The following is a 22,325-nucleotide window of genomic DNA, read 5'->3' on the forward strand; positions in this document are numbered from 1 at the left end:
ATCTGTCTGTCTATCTGTCTGTCTATCTATCTATCACCTCTCCATCTATTATCCATCACCTTTGTATCTATCCATCCATCCATCCATCCATCCATCCATCTCCTTTGCCTGCCTACCTACCTACCTACCTTTGCATTGGCCTGTATAATGAAGCAACCCCCTTCCAACTTTTGGTGGAAAAGCGGTGGAGAGGGGAAAGGAGGGGGGGAAGGATGCCTTTATACATTGAATTTCCCCAGCCCAGGTTGAAAAAAAACTGTCAAAATAATTCGAAAATACTCCTGTCCGTTTCAGAGGCACCTGCAAACTCTCCCGCCCCCCAAAAAAGATCCCCTCACGATATACTTGGAAAGGCTGCAGAGGAGAGAGAGAAAAAACAGCAACAACCAGCCAGTTTCCAGGGCCTCTGTTTGTTTTAGTAAGCGTGCCCATGGTGTGTGTGTGTGTGTGTGTGTGTGTGTGTATGTAAAAGCTTCACTTCTTCCAAAGCCAGTTTTTCTTCCCTCCAAAGAGGAAGGTCATTAAAATGCAAAGTATTATTGTCCTCTCCCTTGATCACCGGTTCCTGGGTCAGGCCAGCCATGAAAACAACACCGACTCCCCCCCCACACAGCCCCCAAAAGGAACTTTTGTAGGAAGCGGTTTTTTCGAGAAGCCGTGTGTCGAAGCCGCAATTAATTCTGCTCTGTGACAGCTCCTTGGGTCATAGAATGGGGGGCTCAACAGATGCCCTTTGTACCAGGAAGAAAGAGACAGAAAGAGGGGGGGGGGGAAAACCCCCCTCCAGGTCCCAGTTTATTCAATTAAATGAAAAGCATGACTCACAATCACAAGAACTTCCTGCCCTCCATTTAGGTCAAAGCAACCCACAACAGGTCGGCTTGTGTAAAACCATCAATGAGCCAGCCATGTTTAAGGATAGAGTCCAAAACCTTGGAAAAATAAATATCTTAGTGCTGCCACAAAACACCAGAAGGAAAAAAAAACTCCCACGTTTTAAGGCTGTTTTCACATACGCTGGACAAGAATCCAGAGGCAAATAGATAATAGCCGATTAGATAATCTAGGGCCAATCCCAATCACTCAAGCAGGCACCCCCTCCAATATTACACCCCAGATCACTGGGGGGGGGGAAAAAAAAAGGCTTTGCACAGGTCAAAGGAGAACAGATCCTGAAATCAGCTGACAAAATCGTGGCTTGCCAGCCCCCCGAATCAAGGAGATTCAAGAACCCCGAATCAAGAACCCCGATCTGATTTACTGGAGGGAAACATCTACCGAACCCAGACCTCCCTTTTCCTGCGGTGCAACTAAAACAGCTTTTAAGACTGCCCTCCTTTTACATCCCCTCTCCTCCTCCTTGCAAAAAAATGCTGGATTATGACTCCATTTCCACTCCCGACCTGGGGAAAACCAAGCTTGGGTCGATCCCAGAAGTTCGGAGGAGAGAGGCAAGACTTCCCGACCACCAGCAGATCTCAAACGGCGACCAACCAGATGCAATCCACCCCCCAAAACATTAGACTGAAGGCCCATCGAGGGTTAAAAAAAAAAAAAAGGCTCCTCCGTCACAGCAAATGGAGGAATGCAAGAAAGGCATTTTAGCAAGAGATGTGTGTGTGTGTGCGCGCGTGTGTGTAGTTTGTGTGCATGAAAGCAAGCTACATAAAGTCCAGGGATACTCACCGTCTCCTTACTGGGAAGCAATTCTTTCCGGATCCTGAAAAAGTTCTTGCCGTACTGCCGGAGGCCTTTAATGAACCGCTTCTGTGGTTAAAAAATAAAAATAAAAATAGAAAGTCAGCGGGGTCTGGACGTTGAGTGGCATCTTTTCAATCATACCCCCAAAAAAAGAAAAAGAAAAAGAAAAGGAACCTTGAGGTTTTAAGAGCTGCCGAAAAAATACTTTTAATATATCTTCCCCGCTCCTCCGCGCATTAATTCCCAGTTTTGGCCCTGAAATTATTTTTAAAAGGTCTGTTTCAAAAAAGAAGAAGGTCCATCCTTCTGAGGGCTGTTAGGAAGCCAAACTGCCGATCCCAGGGAAAACAACATGGGGAAAACTCAAAAGCACCAACTAGTTCCAGGTTAAAAGGGAGGAAGGAAACGATTAGGAGGGAGGGGAGGGGGGGGGGGGAGGGGGGGAAGGGCAGGAAGTTTTCCCATTTGGGAACAACCTTGAGAAAGAAAGGGGGGGAAGGAGTTTTGGCAGCTGGAGCAGGGAAAGGTGGGAAACAACTCTTTTCCCTTATTTGAAACAACAAATAAACACATTATTTTAGAAAAATAAATAAAAATCGGGTTAAAAAAACAGATTAAAAAGTAGCTTTGCCCACAGGGAAGAAAAAAAACAACGTTTGTTTTCCTGCATTTTCCTCTTTAAAAAAACCAAACCAAACCCAAGAAAAATATCTTCACTGTCGTTTCAGCATCCAGAGGCTGCAAAAAGTCTCCCACGACTTTTGCAAATAATCCAGTTCTAGCGAAACAGGACCCCCTCCCCATTCCAAACACCTCCTGGAGTGGGGGGGGAGGATGGAAAAGTGGGGGAAGGAGAGAGGGAGGGAGGGAGGGAGGGGAGAGGAGAGAGAGAAAGAGAAAGAGAGAAAGAAAGGAAGAAAAAGAGAGAAAGGCAGAGAGGGAGAAAGAGAGAGAAGAAAGAGAGGGGGAGAGAAAGAGGGAAAGAGAGAAGAGAGAGAGAGAAAGGAGAAAGTGAGCAAAAGGAGAAAGAGAGAGAAGGAGAAAGAGGGGAGAGAAAGAGAGAATAAAGAAAGGAGAAAGAGAAGAGAGGGGGAGAGAAAGAGAGAGAGAAGAGAAAAAGAAAGAGAGAGAGGGGGAGAGAGAAAGGAAAGAGAGAAAGAGAAAGAGAGGGGAGAGAAAGAGAGAATAAAGAGAGAGAAAGGAGAAAGAGAGAGAGAGGAGAGGGGAGAGAAAGAGCAAAGAGAGAAAGAGGAGAAAGAAAGAAAAAGAGAAAGAAAGAGAGGGGGAGAGAAAGAGAATAAAGAGAGAGAAAGGAGAAAGAGAGAGAGAAGAGAAAAAGAAAGGAAAGAGGGAAAGAGAGGGGGAGAGAAAGAGAGAATAAAGAGAGAGAGAGGAGAGGGGGAGAGAAGAGAGAAAGAAAGAGAGAGAGAGAAGAGAGAAAGAAAGGAAAGAGAGAGAGAAGAGAGGGGAAGGAGGAGGAAGAAGCAGCTCTCTCGTTTCCAATCCAGCTTGCAAGGAAGCATGCAATCCTGCAATGGGGCTTCCCCGAGACCCCTCCCCACCCCATCCGAGAGTTGCAACGGGGGCTGGGACGTGCAGCCCCTCCCCCAACCCCCCCCCAAAATCCAGGACCCCAAAGCGGTTTGCAAGAGAGAGGAAGGGGGGAGGAGGAGGAAAGGAAGGCAGAGATTCCCAACCTGCAAAGAGAGCGGCACAAGGGGCGAGAGAGAGAGAGGGAGGGGGGCAGCCCAGTCCGGGGGCCCTGAGCGGGAGGGGGCCCCGGGGCGGGGTGGGGTGGGTGTCCTGGCGGGGCAAGGCCGGCCCGGGGGTCGGGGGATCCTGGTCGTCGCCGGGGAGCCTCTGACACCACAAAGGGGAGGAGGGAGGGAGGGAGGAGGGAGCAGGAGCGGCGGCGGCGGCTTCTTCACATGTGATCCGGGAGCCGCGCTGGGCGCGCTGCAAAAGGCGGCCTGGATCGCGGCGGGGGGAAGGCGGACTCCGCGCCGGACAGGCAGCCCGACCTGGCGGGGTTGCCAAAAGCCTGCGGTGGGTTGCCGCGGCTTTTCTGGCTTGGAGCCGGGAGGGTGCAAATGAGGCCGAGGGAGGACGGGCAAAGGTTGCAACGCAAAGCGGTGGAGAGGGGGAAAGGAGGATGCCTTTATACCTTGAATTCACGTGCAGCCTCCGCCTTTTGTTTATTTTTCTTTCACAAAAGCATTCAAGGCAGCGGACGTTACCCAACACACTTTCCTCCCCCTCTTTTCCCCATAACAACAAGAACAACAACCCTGTGAGGTGGGTTGGACTGAAAGAGAAGGACTGGCCCAAAGTCACCCAGGGGCTTCCAATGGCTAAGACAGGACTGGAACTCATCTCTCTCTCTCTCTCTCTCTCTGTGTGTGTGTGTGTGTGTGTGTGTGTGTGTGTGTGTGTGTGTGTGTGTGTGTGTGTATCTATCTATCTATCTATCTATCTATCTATCTATCTATCTATCTATCTATCTATCTATCATCTATCTAACTATATCTGTCTATCAATCAATCTATCCATCTATCTATCATCTCTCTCTCTCTCTCATCTAACTTTATCTATCAATCTATCCACCTACCTATCATCTCTCTCTTCTCTCATCTATCTATCTATCTATCTATCTATCTATCTATCTATCCATCCATCCATCCATCCATCTATCTTTTATCCGTCTGTTTGTCTATCAATCAATCTATATCTATCCACCTACCTACCTATCATCCATCTCTCTCTCTGACTGTCTACCTATCTATCGTCTGTCTATTTCTATCAATCTATCGTCTATCAATCTATCTACCTATCAATCTATCATCTGTGCGTCTCTCTTATTGTCTATCATTTATTATTATCACGATCATGATGATCATCTTTTATTCATTAAACATGAAACTCAAGTCAATTGAACATTTAAAAATATATCACAAATACCAGTGACTGGTGCTGATAGAGGTTGCTGCCAGCATCCTAGGTATCAACTTAAGTATCTTCTTAAAATGTACCATGTTCTCAGTAGTGCAATTGTTTATTATCATCATCATCATCATTAAATCTACATATGTAAAATGAGCATGCTGTTTAAAAATCAACTGGCCCAACGGCCGCACCCTGCAAAATTCCTCTAGTGACTCCAGCCTAAAGGGCTGATGGTCTTGAACTGGCCTTCAGGAGCCACCACTTCAGAGCTACTTGGCCACGCAAGTTCCAGATGTCCACACTAAGAATGCACACATGCCTAGTTCACCCATGCTTCGGAAAAGCCTTGGAAAAGCTTTTAAGACCTGTGGACTTCGAGTCCCAGAATTCCCCAGCCAGCCAGCAAGAATTCCGGGAGTTGAAGTCCGCAGGTTTTAAAAAGTTGCCAAGGTTGGACACCCTCGGCTTAAATGGAGATTTGGGTGGTCTCTGCAAAACCATTTCGTTTCTTTGCTGCCTCCATACCAGGGCAAAATGGGGACCCCAAGCACCCTGTTAAGGGGGTCTTTGGCCTGTGAATGAGTCACAAGTCACTACATTTAAGAGTCAGTGGTCTGAAGAACTAAGGAGAAATTTCCTGATAGTGAGAAAAATGAATCAATGGAATAACTTGCCTCCAGAAGTTGTAAATGCTCCAACGCTGGGAGTTTTAAAGCAGAGATTGGATAACCATTTGTCTGAAATGGTGTAGGATTTCCTGCCTAAGCAGGGGGTTGGACTAGAAGACCTCCAAGGTCCCTTCCAACTCTGTTATTCTATTCTATTCTAAATTACAAGGAGATCAATTCAGTCCAAAGATGCTACAGAGGAAGACTTACTTATATTTTATACTTTACAATTAGCCCAAATTCTTGCTATTCTTGCTTTATTACTTGTGCAGAGGACAATTTTTATGAGATTCTCCCAATTCTTTCCTCCATACCTAACTAAATTTCTGGGATTTTTTATTTTTTTTCAATCTGCAGGTGGCAGATAAAAGAAAGGATTTTCCACTTCTTGTTCAGAATTCGGGTGCATCCCTCAGCCATCTGACCCGCTAATATTTTTATTTTTAATTCTCTCCTAAAAGATCCGAATTGTTTTCGGTTTGACTTTTAGAGGCCTGGGTTAAAAACAAAAACAATAAAAAACTGCACAGACCAGACGAAAGTGCCAAAAAAAAAAGAAAGAAAGAAAAAGAAAGAAAGAAAGAAACAACGTTCAAGTTAAATAACCCTGAAATCTTTACTGCAGTAAGAACTCATTTAAAAACCATCAATTTAACTAAGTGGCTACAGTCAATTGAATAATTAAAAAAAAAAAAAGACACCAATCGTAATAACCATCGTGTTATTATTGAAGACTTGGTAGATTATCCCAAACACTGAAGCATATTCTGGGGTGGCGGGGCGGGGTGGGGGGTGGGGGAATGTTTATAGTTCTGTTTAATCACAGCTCAACAATAATTCATTTTATGTCTGATTATCCGGGCTGGGTCTATGACACCAGGTTGTAGCGCAAAGGGTTTGTTGTGATTAGGATGTCAGAGGGGTGTTTTCCTCCTGTCTTGCTGTCCTACTCTAGACGAATTTTCACAGCCCAACATGGCTCCGGATTTGGATATTTAAAATACTAACTGGAGACCCCGGGATTGCCAAGGGATGGACTGCTTCCTTCTGCTGGGAGGAGGAGGAGGAGAAGGAAGAAGAAGGAAGGAGGAGGAGGAGGAGGAGGAGGAGAATGGAAGAAGGAAGAAGGAGGAAGGAGAAGGAAGGAAGGAGAAGGAGAAGGAGGAGGAGAGAAGAAGAAGAAGAAGAAGAAGAAGAAGAAGAAGAAGAAGAAGAAGAAGAAGAAGAAGAAGAAGAAGAAGAAGAAGAAGAAGAAGAAGAAGAAGAAGAAGAAGAAGAAGAAGAAGAAGAAGAAGAAGAAGAAGAAGAAGAAGAAGAAGAAGAAGAAGAAGAAAGATTAAAAATATTTTTAAATAGACATCTCTCTTCTGGGCTCCCTGCTGTGCCCGCCCCCCCCTCCCCAAAATTCCACATCCTGTAATTAAATTGGTTTGCAACCTTCTGGGAATAACTTTCATCTTTACCCAAGGAGCAGGGGAGAAGCTAAGCACAGCACAACACAACACAACACAACACAGGAGGGTTTTTAAATCTATGACCTGGGATTGTCGACGATCCTTTACCAAATTTGGGACCTAGGAAATTGACCAGAAATGCATTCACATAGTTTGCAAGGAAGCAAAATTTGAAAACAAAACAAAACAAAAAAAAACAACAACCACGAGATGAAATGCTCTACCTCTTCCAGCAGGCACGCCCCCGGGAAACAAAGGGGCCCTTAATTATTTTGCAAAAGGAAAAGATGTATACACACACAACCCCTCCTCAAAACACACACACACACACACACACACACAACACACTCGCCCCTTGCAAATCTGCCTTCCTGCCACTTCCTCTGGAAACCTTTTAGCATCTTTATTTATAACCTCGTGTTTTTATTCTAACGCTGCTGCTCGATAAATGGGACCGTGGTAGATTTATGGGGGTCTATTTCTAAGGCCTGTGGGGTGGAGGCGGGGGCTGTGAGAGGCAGAGGGGGGCCCCTTTTGGAACGTGGCACAGCTGGGCATCGCCACCACCACCACCCTTTTATAAAACAGTGGCACGAAGACATTCAAACGCGGCAGCGGGGGGCGGGGGGGTCATCGCTCTGCAAAAAAACCCAGTTACCATGGCTATGGGTGGTGGGGTCACCCACTCTCTCCACAGCCCCCCCCATGTCGATGCTCCTCTACGTTCCCACTGCGACATAATTTATGAGGTCCTCTGGTGTCCCTGCCACAATGTGTAAACAGGAGGTTTGGGTGGGTGGGTGAGGCGGGGGGGAAGAGTTATAAATAACCGAGCCCGGGGTTAGCACGCCAAGCCCTTTGCATATCTGCGGTGTATTTTATCTCCCGAAACAAAATAGGGTGACAAGATACATAACGTCATTTATGTGCTGGCTAATGGGCCTCTCACATCGAGGTGGGCGAGGACCAGAAAGCTACCCGAGTCAAGGAAGGAGAAAAGGGGCAGTAATAGTAACCGCCGAGGATTGCAATGGGGTGGGGGCTGGAAATTCGGGTGTGTGTGTGTGTGTTTTCGGATGCTGCCATTTTGTTCCCTCCCAGATGCATCTTCCCTGGCGCCACCAGCGGCTGAAGCCAGCTGGCCAATGGCAAGCTCTCTACTGCCCTCCCGCGAAGTTCAGGCGTTGCGGGAAGTGGTGGAGTAAAATAGTTCATTTGGGGCTGAGAAGGTTGTGCGAACGCAGCTACACGGGGCTTTGGGAAGCCAGAGAAGGCTTTTCTTTTGAGGGCAGCCCTTGGTGGGTGATTCCTTTAGGGAAATGGCTTTAAGACCCGATCAGGCATTTTAGGGACACTGTTGGGGGACGGGGGGAATTCCATTACACCGCCCGGGGGCTGTATAAAAAGGAGATAAAAGAGGATATAAATGCTGGAATGACGGACTCTGCAAAGCACAGCTTGCATTAGCTGGATGTGTGAACCAGGACACCCAACTATATATATAGGAGAGAGAGAGAGAAGGAGAAACAGAGAGCAACAGAGTGGGAGAGAGAGAGAGGAGAAAGAGAGAGAAAGAAGGAGAAAAAGAGTAACGGGGAGAGAAGGAGAAAGAGAAGGAGAGAGAGAAACAGAAAGAGCAGCTGTGTTGGAAAAAAAATGGGATGATGGATGGACAGATCATAGATATAGATGTGTTGGAGAAAAATAAAGGATGATGGATAATTATAGATAGATATAGATATGCACAGTCAATAAACTGAATATAGAAAAACAGGTGATAGATACGCTGCTGATAGATAGATAGAAAGATAGATAGATAGATAGATAGATAGATAGATAGATAGATAGATAGAGAGAGATAGATAGAAGAAAAATGATGGATGATGGATGGATGGATAGATAGATGGATGGATGGATGGATAGATAAGGATAAAAATGATGAATGGATGGATAGATATAGAAATAATGGATATAGATAGAAAGATATAGATAGGGCTCCTCTTAACTTTTTAGTTGGGTGGTAGAGTGGTAGAGTGGTTAAGGCAGCCAACTAGGAGTTCTAATGCAAACTTTAGGCACAAAGCCAGCTGGATGACCTTAGGCCAGCCCTTCTCTCTCAGCCCTAGGAAGGAGGCAAAGACTAACTGGGGAATTCTGGGAGTTCGAAGTCCACAGGCCTCAAAGTCAGCAAGGCTCAACACTCCTGCGCTACAGCATCGCAGCAGAAAGCTATTTTTTATTTATTTATTACGCAAGTCGCAACAGTTACTCCCCTGCAAGGCATCTGAACAAGGAACGCTCTGGGCCAGATGGGACTCTTTCCAAGCTACGCGGTTTGGCCCCGTGCAACCCCACACACAGCACACACACACACACACACCAACCTCTTTTAACCCTCCCTCCAAATGCAGAGCCTTTAATCTTCCTCTCCAACAGCTGAGCCGGATTAACGTCTCTTCCCGCATTCCCCACCACATCTGCCCACGGCCCCGGCCAAGGCCAGTCCTCCCCCCCCAATAAAGCCCTGCATTTCCTGCCAGCTTCGGTCCCCGGCTATCCATCACCCGCCAACCTTGTGTGCGCGATGGCTCCGGCCCCGGGTTGCCAGGCAACGGGCGCCAGGGGAAATCGGAGAAGCGCTGACAAACAAGCCAAGAGACTGCAAACCAGGGTTTCTCTCTTGTCCTTTGCTTTTGGGGGGGGCGGGCATGGAGACTAACACTAACCAAGATCCCCCAAAGCAGGATCCCCCCCACACACAAAAAAAGCCAGGCATGCATTTTGTGCCGGGGGAGGGGGCACCAGATGCCTGCTCTCGTCCTTCCTCTTTTTAAAGGAGGTTGCAACCTTCTGCAGGTACTTCCTCGGGAGTAAACCCAACTGAATGTGGTAGGGGCTGTGGGCTGTGGCTTTAGGAGTCTCCCACCCTCGGGAGCTGCCAAAGGACAGGAACTAATAGCCTTACAAGGTGGCATCTGAGGATAACCTAACCCCGCGCCCAGCAAGAAAGACTTACGCAGATAAGACTAAGAGATTAAGACAAGAAGGGCATTGTTGGTTCGCTTCTTGGTTCCTCTCTCCACCCCCTTCCCCCCTCCCTCAATGGAAGCATTGGTCCAAATTTTGTACGGTTCCCCTGTTGAATCGCTTAGGAATAAATCTTGACTCCCATTAAGCGAGCCGAAGAAATAGGTGCTTTAAAAGCCACCTGACAAAGGAACGGAGATAAGGCGATAGCAAAAGTCCATTTGCTCTCAAATCATATCAATTCCCCACCTGCTCGCCAAAAATATAAATATTTTCCCCAGGGCTCAGCAGTCTGAGAATACGCCGAAAGCTGAGCGCCGTTAAAGTTGCCAAATGCAGGAAAATAATCCATGCCCGATGAAGCTTTTTATTTTTTTTATTTTTTAAGATCCCACTTAAATCTTTTCTTAGCACGGAAGAAGCACACGCGCACAACTCCGGGCTTAAATGTGGAGCGATCCGGTATCAACGCCAGCGAACGCTGCACACTGCAGTCATCCAGGAGCCGCCAAGATCTGCTATCGTGACTCGACCGCCGAGCCATTCTAAAATAAAATCAGATTATTATTTTTTTTTCAAACCTCCCCTTTAAGATGATATATTAGATCGCCCTGCTCTGCGGGTTTTATGTTCCCCGCAAACCGGATAAGTGCATTGCTTCATGCAGCTACGTTTTGATCCTCAGAGATGGAAACTTCAAAACGAGATTTACGGAAGCAGAAGGACGGGACGGCGGAGAAAGTGCTAAGTATAGAAGCTGGAGGAATAAGAAACATGTGTGGAGCGAAAGCTGGATTTCAGACGGAGCAGCTGTCCCACCGCCAGATTTTCCAAGCAACAGATATTCACTCCGCTTTCTTCTCCCTTGGCTTCCAGGCTATGATTTCTGCTCATTGGTCTTCAGCTGATGGTGTCCTCCTGCACGGGAGGGTCTTCTACTGGCCTTCAACCAGGGGTGGGATTCTACCTGGTTCTATAGAACCGGTGTCAACTACAAAGATACTCCTTTGGTCAGAAAAAAGGGAGCAGGGGCATTCTTGAACTGCCTAGATAATCAACTCGGCAGCCCAAAATTGTCGGAGCATAAGAAGGTTATTGGAGAGCATGATGGATGACTCTTGGAGACGGATGTGTCCTATTGGAGAAGTCACATCCAGGGGGTGGGGGGAAAGACCAGGGTCAAGGGGGAAAGATCCTCAAAGATCAAAAGGAAGAGATGCATCCATCATCTTCCACCAGTGTTAAGTCACATCCAAGTTAGCGTCCCAAAGACGCCAGAACCGCAACAGTCAATGAATGGGCCGAGTCCAACAGGGCGGCCATGTCACAGCTGGGGCAGGAAGATGCAAAAGTGGCGACAGACAACTCCAAGCGAGTTTGCTTCTGCCTCACAGCAACCAGGAGAGGCCGCTTCAAACACTGACAGGAGATCCTCTGTGCTTTTCTCAGTGACGTCCGCCGTGAGAGAATGAAGGTCCATTGTTTCGGTCAATGGGGAGCAAAACCCAAGGTCCAAATTCTCTTGGTGGTCTGAATACCATTACTTGCTAATTTCCAAGGCTTCCCCAAGTCTTTAAATAGCTCCTTTTCCCCCCCCTGTCTCTACCCAACTCTGCACTCTCAAAAGTTGCACGTTTGTTATTGACTTTTTGAGGTCTGTTCCTTGAAGGCCATGGCATATCCCTGAAGGGAACTTCTTCTGTCTCAAAATCTCAACAACAACTTATCCAAGACCTCGATGAAGTGAGACTTTTCTAATGTACTGTCAGCTACTCTCAAGGAGAAAGCTGTTCAGGAGAAGAATTCAACCTACCAGCAAGAAGTAGACAGGTTGTTGCATTCATATAACCACCACCACCCCCCGAGTTAAGGAGGAGAAGAAAGGAGGAAGAGGAAGAGGAGGAGAGAGGAGGAAGAAGAAAGAGAAGGAGGAGGTGGAGAAGAGAAAGAGGAGAGGAGGAGGAAGAAGGAGAAGAGGGGAGGAGGAGGAAGAGAACAGGGGAAGGAGGAGGAGGAAGAGAGGAGGAAGAAGGAGAAGACACAGAAGGAAGAGGAGGGGGAGAAGGAAGGAAGGAGAAGAAAGAGAAAGAAGGTGGAGAAGAGAAAAAGGAGAGGAAGAGGAAGGAGGAGAAGAGGGAGGAGGTGGAAGAAGAGGGGGAGAAGGAAAGAGGAACGGAAGAGGAAGAGGAAAAAAAGGAGGAGGGAGAGAAAACGAAGGAGGGAGAGGAGGAGGGAGAATAGAGAGGAGGAAGGGAAGGAAAAGAAAGCGAAAGAAGAGGAGAGGAGGAGGAGAAGAAGAGGGATCACCAGATCCATGGGTAGTTTTACAATTATTTGGCTTCTTGGTTAACAACCAGAAACGCTGCATTTCAGGATTGGGACCCTGTGCGTTCAAAACAGTTCACAGACAAGTTATGGATGTTGGCCGTAACCTTGAGAGACGCTGCATGAATTTTGCTCTGGAAGAAAACATGGGATGCGATCCAAATCCCAGCAAACCGCTGGAAGAAAACAAACCGGCTTGTCCTTGAGCAAAACCCAACAGTAAAATAAAGTAAAAAAAATAAAAAATAAGGGGCTCTTTCTTATAACCCAACTTAAAACCAACCGTTTAAAAAAAAAAAAAAAACCCGCTCCCAAAAAGAAATGTATAAAGAACTCTCGACAAACGAGCGAAAACTTCGAGGCCATCGCCGCGGAGAAGACAAATTGCAGCGGATTTTTCTGGGCTTCATCAGAGCATCTTTAAGGCCTACACAGGATTTGTCCCAACTTGCAGGTTAACTGGAAAAAAAAAAAAAACTCTTTTGTCTTTGGGGTTTTTTCAACCGTGCGTTCCTCCCAAGGCAACTCACACGAGTTTCTCAGCTCCTAAAAAAAAGTCCCAGTCTGGCTTTGCTCTTTTCGTTTAGGAAAGAAGCTCATTTCCGAAACAACGTCTTGAAATGGAAGCGTCAGAGGAACGGGGGAAGGGGAAAAAAAAAACCGAACCCAACACCCTATTCTGTCAATATGACTCTTTTCCAGCCGCTTTTGCACGCTTCCCTGATTCCAATTCATAACTTGAAACGTGGGATTTGAGAGGCTGAAATTATTCCGAGCCGGCCAAGAGGAAAAATCGTGGGGAGAGAGAGAGAGAGAGGCTGGGCTGGCTATTCTTAAATGCAGAAGCTCTGGTGTGACCAATATCACCCAGCAGTGCCTGTAAGCAAGATGATCCACCTCAACGGGGATGAGAAATGGCAACGGATACCCAGCAGCCAAGAAGCCAAATGGAACAGGAGAAGCACAGAAATCTGGATCCGAAGAGAGGAGAGGGGGAAAAATATGGGCCGCCCGTCTTTTGGACCTCACGAGATCCCAAAAAGTCACCGGCATCTTTTCTCCGTGGTCCAGTTTTCTTGGAATCTCCACACTTTTCGCGATGTCAGGTGGGTGTACTCAGAAGACCATCATCCTATGAATCCAAGGAAGAGGAATTCCCAAGCCCATGGGTTGAAGATTGCAGCTCTTTATATAGCAGTAGCACTTTAGAATAGAGTAGAATAACAGAGTTGGAAGGGACCTTGGAGGTCTTCTAGTCCAACCCCCTGCCTGGTAGGAAACCCTACACCACTTCAGGCAAAGGGTTATCCAACATCTTTTTAAAAACTTCCAGGGTTGGAGCATTTACAGCTTCCTGAGGCAGGTTGTTCCACTGATTCACTGTTCCTCCTGGTAGGAAATTCCTCCTTGGTTCTAAGTTGCTTCTCTCCTTGATTAGTTTCCATCCGTTGCTCCTTGTCCTGCCCTCTTGTGCTTTGGAGAATAGCTTGACTCCCTCTTCTTTGGGGCAGCTCCTCAAATATTGAAACACTGCTATCCTGTCTCCCCATGTCCTTCTTTTCATCAGACTAAACATACCCAGTTCCAGCAATTATTCTTTATACGTTTTATCCTCCAGTCCCCTAATCCTCTTGGTTGCTCTTCTCTGCACTCTTTCCAGAGTCTCAACATCTTTTTTACACTGTGGCGACCAAAACTGGATGCATAATTGCAAGTGTAGCCTTACCAAGGCGTTATAAAGTGGGTATCAACACTTCACGTGATCTTGATTCTATCCCTCTGTTGATGCAGCCTAGGACTGGGTTGGCTTTTTGGGCGTAAGACTTAAGATCTATATGCCGCTTCACAGTGCTTTACGGAAGGAAGGAAGGAAGGAAGGAAGGAAGGAAGGAAGGAAGGAAGGAAGGAAGGAAGGAAGGAAGGAAGGAAGGAAGGAAGGAAGGAAGGAAGGAAGGAAGGAAGGAAAATAGCAATAGCACTGATATACCACTTCACAGTGTTTTACTGCCCTCTCTAGACTTATATTCCGCTTCACAGTGCTTCACAGCCCTCTCTAAGCGGTTTACAGAGTCAGCCTCTTTCCCCCAACAATCTGGCTCCTCGTTTGACCCAGGATGGATGGCTGAATTCAACCTGGTGGGATTCGAACTGCCAAACTGCAGGCAGCCGACAGTCAGCAGAAGCAGCCTGCAGTACAGGCACTCTAACCACTGCGCGGTGGCTCAGTATGCCTTCCCAGAGTTGAGCAAAATGGAACAATCTACCTTGAGAAAATGGGTCGGAGATTACCCGCTTCATCCTAGGTTCTTCGCTGGCTACAAGCCGACATCTTCTCAATGGTCCTGGGAAACTTTCTGTTCCACCAGATCATCATTAATGTCCCAAGCTCTGTTACCCATCCCTGGGCGGCTCGAAACGTGCCGCCCTACATGTGGAGAGGCCTACTGTTCTGACCCAAACCTGGCTCCACGAGAGTAAACACAAGACGAAGGTACCAGCACAACCTTTTACTGTTTCATTTACGAATCCTGTTTCATCACCGGTAAAAACGCCGCTTCCAACTAATTAGCTCCGATAAGGAAGAGCCTTGCCAAGTTTTCGCAAGTCTGCCAAGAACACCAGATAAAGTTCCCAAATAATAAATCAAAGAGTCTCCAAACACCAACTCAGATATTCCTAATGTCCAACAGGCTTGAGTGCAAAGACGTCTTTGCTTCCTGCAAAGAACTCCGGTTTCTCAGCTGGCTTTTATCCCTTATGGGAGGGGCCATTACCTTGCAGCCTTACTCCCGAGTCGCCCGTGCTGCTGCAGCTGCTCTTTCCTTCGAGCAGCCCTGCGCGCATACGCACTGGCCACAGGCTCCTCGGGGAACTCTTCATCACTGCTGCCGGCCTCCACAAGCTCCGAAGGCAGCACTCCACTCCCTGATGGTCCTGGCCCCATCCCTGCATCACACGCAGGCCCCTCATCTGAGTCCTTGCTCTGAAGAGGAGGAGGAGGAGGAGAAGGAGAAGGAGAAGGAGAAGGAGAAGGAGAAGGAGAAGGAGAAGGAGAAGGAGAAGGAGAAGAAGAAGAAGAAGAATGGAAAGAAGGAGAAGAAGAAGAAGGAAGAGGAGGAGGAAGAGGAGGAGGAGGAAAGAAAGAAAGAAAGAAAGAAAGAAAGAAAGAAAGAAAGAAAGAAAGAAAGAAAGAAAGAAAGAAAGAAAGAAAGAAAGAAGGAAGGAAGGAAGGAAGGAAGGAAAGAAAGAAAGAAAGAAAGAAAGAAAGAAAGAAAGAAAGAAAGAAAGAAAGAAAGAAAGAAAGAAAAAAAATGCCTTGCTGTCAGGCAGGCTCAGATCAAAAGGTTGGGATCCACCACAGGAAATGAAATGGAAATTACAAATGTGGAGTCACGGACGCAGGGATAGTTGGGGGTTGTATTTTTTTCCTGGGGGTGGGGGAGAAAAATCGGGGCGCCCTGCCTGTTTGTCAGAAGGATGGAGGTGAACGCAAGGCCCTTTTCTGCTCGGCGTAAAGGATGAGGATTCAAGAACTGGTTAAAGAGAAAAGGAGAGGGGGGAAAACAGCCTTTCCTACATTAAAAATTAGAAGTTCTTAAGCCGAGAACAGCTTCTTATTTCAAGAGAGACGTAATTATAATGGGCTCTCATCCTTTCAAAGCCAGTTAAGGAGCCTAATCTCTTTTCTTAGCAACATTTAAACTCTCTGTTTATGACTCGTGCTGGGAAACCTATTACTAAAACGACTTCCTTAATAATAATTTGTGGGGCTGCCGCTTGCACAAAAGCAGATATCCGTTGCCTTCAACAAAAGCGGGGTTTCTTGGAGCGGTACGGAGAAGGGAAAAGCTTCCTGGCATTTTTTTTTTTTTTTAGCCAATACCAAAAAAAATAAATAAAAATAAAGGCACACACACACACAAAAAAAAGACGACTGGGGATGGTGCAGAAATAAATTCCGGGTAGCATCTTAAAAGAATCAGCCACAAATCTCTCTGGGCTTAGGACACTGGGGATCGTCTGCAGGTAGTCCTCGCCTTACGGCGATCCATTTAGTGAACATTTGGGATTCCAACGGGACTGGGGGGAAAAAGGGACTTACAACCGGTTCCTCACGCTTACAACCATAGTGGGCATTTGGCAACTGGCATGGACTTACGACGGTTGCTGCTGCATTCCCAGGGTCACTATTGGAGACCATGCCAGCTGGCTTCCGACGACCCGAAAATCAGTGGGAGGAAGCCCGGTTCGCTGAACAATTTCACAATTCACTTAAACAATTTTCAGCGATCCGTTTAACCACTGTGGCAAAATGACTGCAATTGCCACAAGAAATCCCAGCCTGGCTTCGCCCCGATCTTTCCCAGAATGGCCCCTATTCGAATTCTGCCTGCTGCCGCAGAGTGCCAACAGCTTTCCGGGCACAGCTACTCCTAGTTTTAAAACCGGGCTGCCAATCTTCATCCTCATCATCACCAGGCGCTGCTGGAGACGTCTGTGGACATGGCCACATCCATCCAACGAACGTGGCCAACTTTCCAAGGCTGTTTCCAGGTGGGCCCTTCTCTGTGCTTAAACACCTCTCTTCCGACTCCTTCTCATTCCTATTTCTGACCTTCCCTTCGCCCTCTTAGACAAGGGCCGAGGACTGGTGGCCATGTAGTCTGACCCAAGGGGAGAGCGGAAGGAGGGCGGAGAACGGGGAGAGAGCTTATAATTGGCTGGAGACCCCAACAGTAGGCATGGGTTGTTTTCTTACAGACATTTCGTTACCAAACTAGGTCACCTCATCAGTGCTAGAAAGGAGTCAGACCTGTGGAGAGGAGGAGGAGGACTGTGGGATCCTTGGTGGTCTCTGAGCTGGGTGGCTTTCTTGTAGACGTTTCATGACCCAACTAGGTAATGCCATCCATGCTAGAAGGGTCTTTTGGAGAGGGGAAGGACGAGGAGGACTGTGGGGTCCTTGGCGCTCTCCGAGCTGGGTTGTTTTCTTGCAGACGTCTCATTACCAATCCAGGTAACGTCATCAGTGCGTCATGTTACCGAGTTTGGATAATGGAACGTCTGCAAGAAAGTAACCCAGGTCGGAGAGCACCAAGGGCCCCTTCAGATCATGGTCTGTTCAGGCTTGCTGGCTGCCATGTCACCAAAGCATCTCGGGCTCCTTGAAAGAAGTGGGCGTAAAGATCCTCCGTGTGTAATGGAGTAAGACATGTCAGGGCACTATTTCACTAAGAATGGATGCCTTTCTTCTGAATACGAGGCTGTAGGCCTGTAATAACTCCTACAATCTATCTAAAAGCGAAATGCCACTCAGGCATTATCACAAAACCTCCAGAACTGTAAAGCCTACAAACTTGGAAATTTGGCACGTATGTTCCTCCAAGTCTTGGCTTCTAGGGGCTCACTAAGAAAGGATTTTTCAAAATGACCATCAGAGCGTTATTATTTCGTATATTATTATTATTACTAACACGCTCTGATGCTAAGGAGTTCTACTCCCCCTCCCCACCTGAAAAGAAATCTGTTCCAAATGCAAAACACAAGCAGAGGAGAAGAGTTTCAGTTTTAGTTTCACAGCAGCATCAGCTTTAGGACAGAACAGTTGAGCTAACCCACGCCCAGGCTCCTTGCTGTCTCCTTCTTGCTCTCACAGCAAATACTGCTTCAGTTTCCAAACAGCCCTCAACTCTCTCATACACTGACAGAACGCTAGCCAGATGAATATTGATGGGTGCTGGTAGGCAGAGGCAGATTTGCCCCCCACCTCTTTATTTTCCTCCCAAAAAACTAAGCCCAACCACATAGTTTCGTAGCAAACCACGGGTATCAAGCTAGTCCCAGATATAAGACATTCCCAGTACTGGGTGCAGGACAAGAATTCTTTAAGCCAAGCCTGAAGATTTGACATCCGTGCTCAGATGATATGGAATAAGGAAGGGGACAGGCCAAGAACGGGAGCTATTAAAACTCACCCAGAGAGAAATAAATTAATAAATAAATCTCTCCCCCCCCCCCCCGCCACTTTCAGCCTCCTGCTATCTGCGCTGCGGGTTTGTTTAAATTTGGTGTTTTGAAGCCGCACGTCCTTCGGTGTTTCCGCACACAGAAGGAACAAAATGTGCTTTGCTTTTGCCCGCCCAGCCAGCTAAAACAAACTTCGCTCCGTTGCTTAGAAACTACAAAGGATTCTGGGACTGGTCTCCTTTTTTTGGTGGATGGAGCCAATTGCTGGGGGGGTGGGGGGGAGAGGAGGGGGGGGAAGAGGAGAAAGAGAACGCACACTTCCACATTTTTCCCCACCACCGAGACTAAGAAATCCACGGCCGAAGGGCCGAAAGCTCGAGCAATAATCTCAGTGAAATAGAAAAAAAATAAAAAAATTTAAAAAAGAGAGAAATGCACCCTTGAAAAGACCAGAGGCAACGTGTTGCTCGAACGGCCAAATTTTGCAACCTTGATTAATCTTGGATCTATCATCCCATGGCTGAAAAGGGGGAAATGACCCCCCTGTTCTCTCTCTCTCTCTCTCTCTCACTGCGTGTGTCCAAATGCACAGGCGATGGAAGGCACGGAGCACAAATGTCTCAGATCCAGGAGGTGGGGTGGGGTGAGAAATGAACTGGTTTTTATTTAGATTGACAAACGCGGCTTCCAATCGGAGCCGGGTGTTGGGAAGGCGCGTTAACATTTATGAGCTTGCAAACGCACCAATACGGCCAGATTTAAGTTTTATCGTTGTCAAGTATTGGACTGGAGCAGATGTATGAAACGGCGGTGGGAACCTAGTTTGTTTCATTCCAACTGGGGAGCCCCCTGTCACACACACCCACACCCCCCAAAAAGCAGGCTCAAGGTTTAAAAAGATGGAATATTGCAAGAGTCAAGATTTCTTTTAAGCTTCCGACTGGAACACACAACCGATCCCAAGGTTTCTGTCCCTGGGCCAACACCACTAGGTGAATTTTGCCTCGTTTTATGACCTTCCTTGCCATGTTTGTTAAGGGAGTCTGACAGGGTTGTTAAAGGTGCATCTGGCTTCCCTATTGAGTTGGCTTGTCACAAGGGACACTGAATCCGTTTTTCTCAAGAGGCAACCGGACTTCCTCGTTTTTCTCTGAAGGCGTTTAGCTTCTTCTCGCAGTTGCCAAGTGATAACATGACCACGGGGATGTTGCAAACATTCAACTGGTGTTACTACCGGTTCGGTGATGTACATTTTGCATTACAATGACTAATGACCTCACCTTGCTTTGATTGGACTTTAAGTTACAGTTTTTGTTGACCATGTTTTGGACTTGATTCTCTCTGCAGCCAAAGGCTGTTCCTGGGAGAGTTTTTTTTCTCCAGCCCAGAAGGTAACCAGGACACTGGGGGCAAAGTTGGAGCTAATAAAGGGACTCCGACGGATTATTTGACTGGGTTGCCTTTGTGCCACGCCCCTTTGGGTCATCACACTTGTAAGGGGGGAACCTGGCCGCTGAGAGAAGCCGGCTGCGTAAGAGACACCCCCGTCTCTTCCCACTTTCCAAAGTGAAGCATCTACGCAAAAGCGATGAGAGATTTTAAGCGGAGCCCGACCAAGAGTCGTTCCCCGCCATCACCACCCCCCCCCAAACCCCAAGCCTTTCTCACCACTTCGTCTTCCGTCCAGCACTTTTCGATCAGTTTGGGGACGGGCTTCCTCACCAGGCGCTGGAGGGCCTTCCCGGCGTCGTAGTTACTCTCGTGTAGCTGCAAGGAGCAAGAGAGAAAAGAGGCTCAAACAACGCTAGAGAGAACATGACACCATTTTCCGAAAGAGAACCAAAGCGGAAAGCTTAGCAGCTCAGGGCCAAAACAAAACATTCCCCGATTCTTCCCACGTTAACAGATAATCAGAGCTGGAAGGGACCTTGTTGGTCATCTAGTCCAACCTTCTGCCCAAGCAGGAGACCCTACACCCATTTCTGACAAATGGCAGTCCAGTCTCTTCTTGAAGGTCTCAAGTGATGAAGTGCCCATAACTTCCAAGGGCAACTTCTGTTCCATGGGTTGATTGTTCTCACTGTCAGAAAATTCCTCCTTATTTCCAGGTTGAATCTCTCCTTGGTCAGTTTCCATCCATTATTCCTTGTCTGGCCTTCGGGTGCTTTGGAAAATAGCTTGACCCCCTTCCTCCTCTCTGGGGCAGCCCCTCAAATATTGGAAGGCTGCTCTCCTGTCTCCCCTGGTCCTTCTCTTCCCTAGACTAGCCAGGCCCAGTTCCTGCAACCGTTCTTCATGTGTTTTAGTCCTCTAATCATCCTGGTTGCCTTTCTCCACACTCTTTCTAGATTCTCAACATCTTTTTTAAAGTGTAATGACCAAAACTGGATGCAGTACTCTAGGTGTGGTCTTACTAAGGCTTTATAGAGCGGCATTAGTACCTCAATCTTGATTGTATCCCTCTGTTAATGCAACTTGGGATTGCGTTGGCTTTTTTGGCTGCTGCTGGACACGGCTGGCTCCTATTTAGCTGGTTGTCCACTAAGACTCCAAGATCCCTCTCACAGTTACTGCTATTGAGCCGGGTTTCACCCGGTCTATATGTGCCCTTTTGGTTTTTCTTGCCTAAATGTAGGACTTTCCTTTCCTCTACACTGAATTTCATTTTGTTGCATAGGATCCAATGTTCTAGTCTGTCAGGATCCACCTGGATCTTGAGCCCATCTTCTTGGGTGTTGTCTGCCTGAAAAAGGAGCCCCTTACCCCCTCTGCCATTCCCACGACTTATCGGTAACCCTTCTCCATCGCTTGGTGAATTATCCCATTTCCTAAGTACGATGCCCGTGGGGCCGTAAAACGAACCAGAACGGGTTGAGTTGGCAGCATAGGCTCCAATGAAACTTAACCAACCGTTCGTCCCCCTCGTGAATCAAGGCAGCTTAAAGTGGAAGCAGACTCCGGAGCCCATCGCTCAGAGAAGCAGGGAAAGAGAACGAGGAAGAGAAGTGGGAAGTGTCTTTTTTTTCCTTTTTTTTAAAGATGTGCCAATTAGGCGCATGGACCAAAGGAACATTAAAAGACATGGCTTGTTGCACCCTTCTCCTTTCCACCACCCCCCAGCTTAAAAAAAACGGAGGCTTGGAAAGAAAGAGAGGGAGAGAGGGAGCAAGAGAATACACAAAAAATTAAAAATCAATATTTTGAGACTGTCAAGGCTTGTTGTGATGTGCCAGTTTTGCTTTCCTGAAGGGCTCAAGTGAAAGCACAGCCTGCTTTAATCTCCCTGTGGCTGAAGGCAGGGAAGGAAGGAGAGAGGACGGCGGGGCTCACACGACCTGTTTTACACGCTGGGGTTTGTTTCTTCCTCTATTCACCCTCATTTATCCCACAAGAGGACTTAAAAGAGGTGCTGCCCCCTCGCATGCCTTATTAGCATCACTTGCACAAGGGGTGTGTGTGTCTGTGTGTGTGTGCTTGTGTGAGAGGAGGCAATTACGCCCCCCCCACCAAGCACTCCTGACACTGCCAGCTCGGGCAAGCGTCAAAATATCGTCCTTGGCTTGTAATTTGTAGCTTAATTTAAAGGCCCCTGTTTTCCCTGGCGACCTTTCCAGGTTGGAACCATGGCTGTGTAGGTGGGGGCCACTGGCCATTACCAGCCTGGCTTGAAAGCATCTGGCTGGATGACTTTTTGGGAGTGGGGGGGAGAGAGAGAGATAGGAAATAATGGGGAGTCCGTTAAGGACCTGGGCAGGATCTCAGAAGGCTGGTTGGCGAGGGAGGGAGAGAGGGAAGGAGGGTAGGTAGGTAGGTAGGTAGGTAGGTAGGTAGGTAGGTAGGTAGGAAGGAAGGAAGGAAGGAAGGAAGGAAGGAAGGAAGGAAGGAGATTGAAATGAAGGAAGGAAGGAGATGGAGGAAGGAAGGAAGGAAGGAAGGAAGGAAGGAAGGAAGGAAGGAAGGAAGGAAGATTGAAGGAAGGAAGGAAGGAAGGAAGGAAGGAAGGAAGGAAGGAAGGAATTGAAATGAAGGAAGGAAGGAGATGGAGGAAGGAAGGAGATGAAGGAAGGAAGGAAGGAGATGAAGGAAGGAAGGAGAGGAAGGAAGGAAGGAAGGAAGGAAGGAAGGAAGGAAGGAAGGAAGGAAGGAAGGAAGGAAGGAAGGAACTAGCTCGATCCCCGTGCTTCACTCCAAAACTCTGTGGTCGGGCTTAGTTTTGGTGGAGGAAAATAAGGGGGAAAAA

The 22,325-nt window shown here is 47.4% G+C and overlaps 1 protein-coding gene across 1 annotated transcript in view; it reads right to left on the reverse strand.

Annotated features, from left to right (window-relative positions):
• The window catches only part of RERE (arginine-glutamic acid dipeptide repeats), a 203,985-nt gene that overhangs the window by 31,756 nt on the left and 149,904 nt on the right, over positions 1-22,325 (reverse strand). The window contains 2 exon segments of the mRNA XM_026715844.2: positions 1,687-1,767; positions 19,754-19,852. Coding sequence (XP_026571629.2) covers positions 1,687-1,767; positions 19,754-19,852 — 180 coding nt within the window.

The sequence above is a fragment of the Pseudonaja textilis genome, chromosome 18 (assembly GCF_049901715.1).
Source record: "Pseudonaja textilis isolate UNSWEBS1 chromosome 18, rPseTex1.2, whole genome shotgun sequence".
NCBI classification, from domain to species: domain Eukaryota; kingdom Metazoa; phylum Chordata; class Lepidosauria; order Squamata; family Elapidae; genus Pseudonaja; species Pseudonaja textilis.